General features: G+C 42.1%; 1 protein-coding gene across 1 annotated transcript in view; it reads right to left on the bottom strand.

Annotated features, from left to right (window-relative positions):
• Nucleotides 1–8,781, bottom strand: part of LOC135545817 (dystrophin-related protein 2-like) — a 109,287-nt gene that overhangs the window by 9,786 nt on the left and 90,720 nt on the right. Inside the window, exon 13 of the mRNA XM_064973726.1 lies at nt 4,885–4,970. Within this exon, the coding sequence (XP_064829798.1) occupies nt 4,885–4,970 (86 nt within the window). The remainder of the gene's footprint in view (nt 1–4,884; nt 4,971–8,781) is intronic.

The following is an 8,781-nucleotide window of genomic DNA, read 5'->3' as shown; positions in this document are numbered from 1 at the left end:
CAAAACAATTATACATACCTCGGCCTAAACATTAGCGCAACAGGTAACTCTACAATGCTGTGAACAAGCTGAGATACAAGGCAAGAAGGGCTTTCTATGCCATCAAAAGGAACATAAAATTTGACACACCAATTAGGATCTGGCTAAAAATACTTGAATCAGTTATAGAACCCACTGCTCTTTATGAATGTGAGGTCTGGGGTCTGCTCACCCACCAAGAATTCACAAAATGGGACAAACAGCAAATTGAGACTGCATGCAAAATTCTGCAAAAATATTCTCAGTGTACAACATAAAACACCAAATAATGCATGCAGAAACAAATTAGGCCGATACCTGCTAATGACCAAAATCCATAAAAAATACATTAAATTCTACAACCACATAAAAGGAAGTGATTCCCAAATCTTCCATAACAAAGCCATCACCTACAGATAGATTAACCTGGAGAAGAGTCCCCTAAGCAAGCTGGTCCTGGGGCTCTGTTCACCAGCAGAAACAGACCACACAGAGCCACAGGACAGCAACATAACTAGACTCAACCAAATCATGAGAAAACAAAAAGATAATTACTTGACACATTGGAAAGAAAAAAAACTGAGCATGCTAGAATGCTATTTGGCAGTAAAAAGAGAGTACATACACAGTGGCAGAATACCTGACCAGTGTGACTGACCCACACTTAAGGAAAACTTTGACTATGTACAGACTCTGTGTACATAGCCTTGCTATTGAGAAAGGCCGCCGTAGGCAGACCTGGCTCTCAAGAGAAGACAGGCTATGTGCACACTGCCCAAAAAATGAGGTGGAAACTGAGATGCACTTCCTAACCAAATGTATGCCCATACTAGAGACATACAGTGCCTTGCGAAGGTATTCGGCCCCCTTGAACTTTGCGACCTTTTGCCACATTTCAGGCTTCAAACATAAAGATATAAAACTGTATTTTTTTGTGAAGAATCAACAACAAGTGGGACACAATCATGAAGTGGAACGACATTTATTGGATATTTCAAACTTTTTTAACAAATCAAAAACTGAAAAATTGGGCGTGCAAAATTATTCCGCACCTTTACTTTCAGTGCAGCAAACTCTCTCCAGAAGTTCAGTGAGGATCTCTGAATGATCCAATGTTGACCTAAATGACTAATGATGATAAATACAATCCACCTGTGTGTAATCAAGTCCCCGTATAAATGCACCTGCACTGTGATAGTCTCAGAGGTCCGTTAAAAGCGCAGAGAGCATCATGAAGAACAAGGAACACACCAGCCAGGTCCGAGATACTGTTGTGAAGAAGTTTAAAGCCGGATTTGGATACAAAAAGATTTCCCAAGCTTTAAACATCCCAAGGAGCACTGTGCAAGCGATAATATTGAAATGGAAGGAGTATCAGACCACTGCAACAATGCAAAACGCTATGTTTGGCGTAAAAGCAACACAGCTCATCACCCTGAACACACCATCTCCACTGTCAAACATGGTGGTGGCAGCATCATGGTTTGGGCCTGCAAAGGACACAAGGCCAGCAAAGGACCTTGTGAAGATGCTAGAGGAAACAAGTACAAAAGTATCTATATCTACAGTAAAACGAGTCCTATATCGACTTAACCTGAAAGGCCGCTCAGCAAGGATGAAGCCACTGCTCCAAAACCGCTATAAAAAAGTCAGACTACGGTTGAACTGTTTGGCCATAATGACCATTGTTATGTTTGGAGTAAAAATGGGGAGGCTTGCAAGCCGAAGCACACCATCCCAACCGTGAAGCACGGGGGTGGCAGCATCATTTTGTGGGGGTGCTTTGCTGCAGGAGGGACTTGAGCACTTCACAAAATAGATGGCACCATGAGGGAGAAAATTATGTAGATATATTGAAGCAACATCTCAAGACATCAGTCAGGAAGTTAAAGCTTGGTCGCAAATGGGTCTTCCAAATGGACAATGACCCTAAGCATACTTCCAAAGTTGTGGCAAAATGGCTTAAGGACAACAAAGTCAAGGTATTGGAGTAGCCATCACAAAGCCCTGACCTCAATTCTATAGAAAATGTGTGGGCAGAACTGAAAAAGCGTGTGAGAGCAAGGAGGCCTACAAACCTGAGTCAGTTACACCAGCTCTGTCAGGAGGAATGGGCCAAAATTCACCCAACTTATTGTGTGAAGCTTGTGGAAGGCTACCCGAAACGTTTGACCCAAGTTAAACAATTTAAAGGCAATGCTACCAAATACTAATTGAGTGTATGTAAACTTCTGACCCACTGGGAATGTGATGAAAGAAAGCTGAAATAAATCATTCTCTCTACAATTATTCTGACAATTATTCTGGTGATCCTAACTGACATAAATCAGGGAATTTTTACTAGGATTAAATGTCAGGAATTGTGAAAAACTGAGTTTAAATGTATTTGGCGAAGGTGTATGCTAACTTCCGTTTTCAACTGCACATGTTTCAAGCAGACCACCATAGTCTCTGTGCCCAATGAAGCAAAGGTTACCCGCTAAATTATTACCGCCCCGTAGCACTCACGTCGGTAGCCATGAAGTGCTATGAAATCTGGTCATGGCTCACATCAACAGCACCCTCCCGGATAACCTAGACCCACTCCAATTCGCATTACGCCCCAACAGATCCACAGATGACGCAATCTCAAATGCACTCCACACATGGTCTTTCCCACCTGGACAAAAATAACACCTATGTGAGAATGCTGTTCATTGACTCAGCTCAGCGTTCAACACCATAGTGCCCACAAAGTTCATCACTAAGCTAAGGGCTCTGGGACTAAACACCTCCCTCCGCAACTGGATCTTGGACTTCCTGGGGTAGGCACCAAACGTCTGCCACACTGATCCTCAACACTGGGGCCCATCAGGGGTGTGTACATAGTCCCCTCCTGTACTCCCTGTTCACCCACACTGGGTAGCCAAACACGACTCCAACACCATCATTAAGTTTGCCTATGACACAACAGTGGTAGGCCTGATCACTGACAACGATGAGACAGCCTATAGGGAGGAGCTCAGAGAACTGTCAGTGTGGTGCCAGGACAACAACCTCTCCCTTAATGTGAGCAAGACATAGGAGATGATCGTGGACTACAGGAAAAGAAGGGCCGAACAGCCCCCATTAACATCAACAGGGCTGTAGTGGAGCGGGTCGAGAGTTTCAAGTTCCTTGTTGTCCACATCACCAACGATCTATCATGGTCCAAACATTCCAAGACAGTTGTCAAGAGGGCACGACAAAACCTTTTCCCCATCAGGAGACTGAAAAGATTTGACATGGTTACTCAGATCCTCAAAAAGTTCTACAGCTGCACCATTGAGAGCATCCTGACCAGTTGCATCACTGCCTGGTACGGCAACTGCCCGGCATCTGACCGTAAGGCGCTACAGAGGGTAGTGCGTATGGCCCAGTACATCACTGGGGCCAAGCTTCCTGCAATCCAGGACCTATATAATAGGCGGTGTCAGAGGAAAGTCCATGAAACTGTCACCTTATACTACCCACCACTGCGACTTGTATGCTCTAGTCGGCTGGCCCTCGCTCCATATTCATCGCCAGACCCACTGGTTCCAGGTCATCTACAAGTCCATGCTAGGTAAAGCTCCGCCTTATCTCAGTTCACTGGTCACGGTGGCAACACCCACCCGTACATAGTCTTATCGGTAAATAGCCCACCCAATTATACCTACCTCATCTCCATACTGTTTTTTTTATTTACTTTTCTGCTCTTTTGCACATCAATATCTCTACCTGTACATGACCATCTGATCATTTATCACTCCAGTGTTAATCTGCAAAATTGTAATTATTTGCCTACCTCCACATGCCTTTTGCACACAATGTATATAGACCCTTTTTTTCTACTGTGTTATTGACTTGTTTATTGTTTACTCAATGTGTAACTCTGTGTTGTCTGTTCACACTGCTATGCTTTATCTTGGCCAGGTCGCAGTTGCAAATGAGAACTTGCTCTCAACTAGCCTACCTGGTTAAATAAAGGTGAAATAAAAAATAAAAATAAAAAAGAGACTCAAGTCACCCAGTCAGACTGTTTTCTCCGCTACCGCATGGCAAGCAGTACCGGAGCGCCATATCTAGGACCAAAAGGCTCATTAACAGCTTCTACCCCCAAGCCATACCATAAGGCTGCTGAACAATTAATTGAATGTCCACCGGACTATTACATTAACCCCCCCCCCCCCCCCATTTGTTTTGTACACTGCTGCTGCTTGCTGTTTATTATCTATGCATCGTCACTTCACCCCTACCTACAGGTATATAGCCTCGTTATTGTTATGTTATTGTGTTACTTTTTATAATTTTTTACTTTAGTTTATTTGGTAAATATTTTCTCAACTCTTCTTGAACTGCGCTGTTGGTTAAGGGCTTGTAAGTAAACATTTCATGGTAAGGCCAACACTTGTTGTATTCGGCGCAGTGTATTCGGCGCGGTGACAAATATAGTTTGATTTGATTTGTATATAGACATCCTATGACATTTGAAATGTCTTTATTCTTTTGGAAATTCTGTGTGTGTAATGTTTACTGTACATTTTGATTGTTTATTTCGCTTTTGTTTATTATCTACTTCACTTGCTTTGGCAATGTATGTTTCCCATGCCAATAAAGCCCTTGAATTGGATTGAATTGAGAGAGAGGGACAGAGAGAGAGAGAGAGAGAGAGAGAGAGAGAGAGAGAGAGAGAGAGAGAGAGAGAGAGAGAGAGAGAGAGAGAGAGACAGACAGAGCAAGTAATTCCCTTCATTAGCCTAAGTGGTTGTCTTCATGTAATGCTTGCAATCAGGCTGGTTTTTCTTTTCTTCCTTTGTTAAGGGGCTGCAGGGCTGTGGTGTCTACATGAACGGGACTCATACTTACATTTATACTTCTCCTGAACATCCGCATTGCAGAGGCTCACCAGTCCTGTCTTGAAGGAGAGGACGCGCATCTTCCCATTGCGACCACTTGGGAGAAAGGAGGAGGGCAGGTCAGAGAGAGAGAGAGAGAGAGAGACATTTTTGTATATATACAGTGCATTCAGAAAGTATTCAGACCCCTTGACTTTTTCCACGTTTTGTTAAATTACATTTTTATTCCAAAATTGATTAAATACATGTTTGTTTTGTTATCTACACACAATACCCCATAACAACAAAGCAAAAATAAGTTCAGAAATGTTTGCAAATGTATTAAAGATAAAAACAGAAATACCTTATTTACATAATAGTATTCAGACCCTTTGGTATGAGGCTCGAAATTGAGCTCAGGTGCATTCTGTTTCCATTGATCATCCTTGAGATGTTTCTACAACTTCATTGGACATGGACATGATTTGGAAAGGCACACACCTGTCTATATAAAGGTCCCACAGTTGACAGTGCATGTCAGAGCAAAAACTAAACCATGAGGTCGAAGGAATTGTCCGTAGAGCTTCGAGACAGGATTCTGTCGAGGTACAGATTTGGGGAAGGGTACCAAAACATCTCTGCAGCACTCCACAAATCAGGCCTTTATGATAGAGTGGCCAGACAGAAGCCACTCCTCAGTAAAATGCACGACAGCCCGCTGCGAGTTTGCCAAAAGGCACCTAAAGGACTCTCAGACCATGATAAACAAGATTCTCTGGTCTGAAGAAACCAAGATTGAACTCTTTGGCCTGAATGTCAAGTATCACGTCTGGAGGAAACCTGGCACCATCCCTAAGTTAAAGCATGATGGTGGCAGCATCATGCTGTGGGGATGTTGTTCAGTGTCAGGGACTGGGAGACTAGTCAGGATCGAGGGAAAGATGAACAAAGCAAAGTACAGAGAGTTCCTTGATGCTCCGGAGCGCTCAGGTCCTCTGACCGGGGTGAAGGTTCACCTTCCAACAACCCTAAACACACAGCCAAGGACAAGACTGATCCCACAGCTTAGACATTTAAAGGTTAATTAATAAAAAATATTAAGAACATTCACACACTGGAGCATGTACACGGAGTATACAAAAACATTAAGAACACCTGCTCTTTCCATGACATAGACTGACCAGGTGAATCCAGGTGAAAGCTATGATCCCTTATTGATGTCACTTGTTAAATCCACTTCAATCAGTGTAGATGTAGGGGAGGAAACAGGTTAAAGAAGGATGTTTAAGCTTTGAGACAATTGAGACATGGATTGTGTGTGTGTGCCATTCAGAGCATGAATGGGCTACAAAAAAATGTAAGTGCCTTTGAACAGGGTATGTTTGTAGGTGCCAGGCGCACTGGTTTGCGTCAAGAACTGCAATGCTGCTGGGTTTTTCATACACAACCGTTTCCCGGGTGTATCAATAAAGGACATCCAGCCAAATTTGATACAACTGTGGGAAGCATTGGAGTCAACATGGGCCAGCATCCCTGTGGAACGCTTTCGACACCTTGTAGAGTCCATGCCCTGATGAATTGAGGCTGCCCTGAAGGCTAAAGGAGCGATAACTCAACGCTCCCCATCCAACCTGAAAGAGCTTGAGAGGATCTGCAGAGAAGAAAGGACGAAACTCCCCAAACACATGTGTGCCAAGTTTGTAGCGTCATACCCAAGAAGACGAGGCTGTAATCGCTGCCAAAGGTGCTTCAACAAAGTACTGAGTAATGGGTCTGAATACTTATGTAAATGTAATATTTCAGTTATTAATAAAAAAATATAAAAAATGCAAACATGTCTAAAAACCTGTTTTTGCTTTGTCTATATGGAGTATTGTGTGTAGATTGATGAGGGGGAAAAAATATTTAATCAATTTGAATAAGGCTGTAACGAAAAACATTATTTTCTACATTGTAGAATAATTGTGATGCCATCAAAAAGTGTTAAACAAATCTAAATTTATTTAATATTTGAGATTCTTCAGATTCTTTATTTGAGATTCTTCAGATTCTTTATTTGAGATTCTTCAAAGTAGCCACCCTTTCCTTGATGACAGATTTGCACACTATTGGCATTCTCTCAACCAGCATAAGCTGGAATGCTTTTCCAACAGTCTTGAAGGAGTTGCCACATATTCTGAGGACTTGTTGGCTGCTATTCCTTCACTCTGCGGTCTAACTCATCCCAAACCATCTCAATTGGGTTGAGGTTGAGTGATTGTCGGGGCCAGGTCATCTGATGCAGCATTCCATCCCTCTCCTTCTGCATCTCACAAAGATGTGGCAGTTGGAACCAAAAATCTTACATTTGGACTCATCAGACCAAAAGACAGATTTCCACAGGTCTAATGTCCATTGCTCATGTGTCTTGGCCCAAGCAAGTCTATTCTTCTTATTGGTGTCCTTTAGTAGTGGTTTCTTTGCATCAATTTGACCATGAAGGCATGATTCATGCAGTCTCCTCTGAACAGTTGATGTTGAGGTGTGTCTGGTACTTGAACTCTGTGAAGCATTTATTTGGGCTGCAACCTGAGGAGCAGTTAACTCTAATGAACGTATCCTCTGCAGCAGATGTTACTCTGGGTCTTCCTTTCCTGTGGTGGTCCTAATGAGAGCCAGTTTCATCATTGCGCTTGATGGTTTTTGCAACTGCGCTTGAAGAAACTTTCAAAGTTCCTGACATTTTACGGATTGACTGACCTTCATGTCTTAAAGTAATGATGGACTGTCGTTTCTCTTTGCTTATTTGAGCTGTTCTTGCCATAATATAGTATACCACCCCTACCTTGTCACAACACAACTGATTGGCTAAAACGCCTTAAGAAGAAAAGAAATTCCACAAATTAACTTAACAAGGCACACCTGCTAATTGAAATGCATTCCAGGTGACTACCTCATGAAGCTGGTTAAGAGAATGCCAAGAGTGTGCAAAGATGTCATCAAGGCAAATGATGGCTACTTTGAATAATCTCAAATACAACATTTGTTATCAGCTTTTTAGTTACTACACAATTCAAAATGAGTAATTTCATAGTTTTGATGTCTTCACTATTATTCTACAATGTAGAAAATAGTAAAATTAAAGAAAAACCCTTGAATGGGTAGGTGTGTCCAAACTTTTGAATGGTACTGTATATATTACTTTTTGTTCTTTTTGTCTTACACACGTTTAACCCCTTATTTTTTGGCACAAAATGACTTCCATACTTCCATTGGCTTGTATGAGTTACCTTCATACCAGTCCTGCGACACTTGTGGGGGTTGCAGAGCAACACACCATCGTGTGCAGGCCAAACTGTTTGGACGCTACAGACGTTGTCATGACAGTGCCTTGCGAAAGTATTCGGCCCCCTTGAACTTTGCGACCTTTTGCCACATTTCAGGCTTCAAACATAAAGATATAAAACTGTATTTTTTTATGAAGAATCAACAACAAGTGGGACACAATCATGAAGTGGAACGACATTTATTGGATATTTCTAACTTTTTTAACAAATCAAAAACTGAAAAATTGGGCGTGCAAAATTATTCAGCCCCCTTAAGTTAATACTTTGTAGCGCCACCTTTTGCTGCGATTACAGCTGTAAGTCGCTTGGGGCATGTCTCTATTAGTTTTGCACAATGAGAGACTGAATTTTTTTCCCATTCCTCCTTGCAAAACAGCTCAAGCTCAGTGAGGTTAAATGGAGAGCATTTGTGAACAGCAGTTTTCAGTTCTTTCCACAGATTCTCGATTGGATTCAGGTCTGGACTTTGACTTGGCCATTCTAACACCTGGATATGATTATTTTTGAACCATTCCATTGTAGATTTTGCTTTATGTTTTGGATCATTGTCTTGTTGGAAGACAAATCTCCGTCCCAGTCTCAGGTCTTTTGCAGACTCCATC

This window comes from Oncorhynchus masou, chromosome 9 (genome assembly GCF_036934945.1).
Source record: "Oncorhynchus masou masou isolate Uvic2021 chromosome 9, UVic_Omas_1.1, whole genome shotgun sequence".
NCBI lineage: Eukaryota > Metazoa > Chordata > Actinopteri > Salmoniformes > Salmonidae > Oncorhynchus > Oncorhynchus masou.
This window is presented reverse-complemented; position numbering and strand designations above follow the sequence as displayed.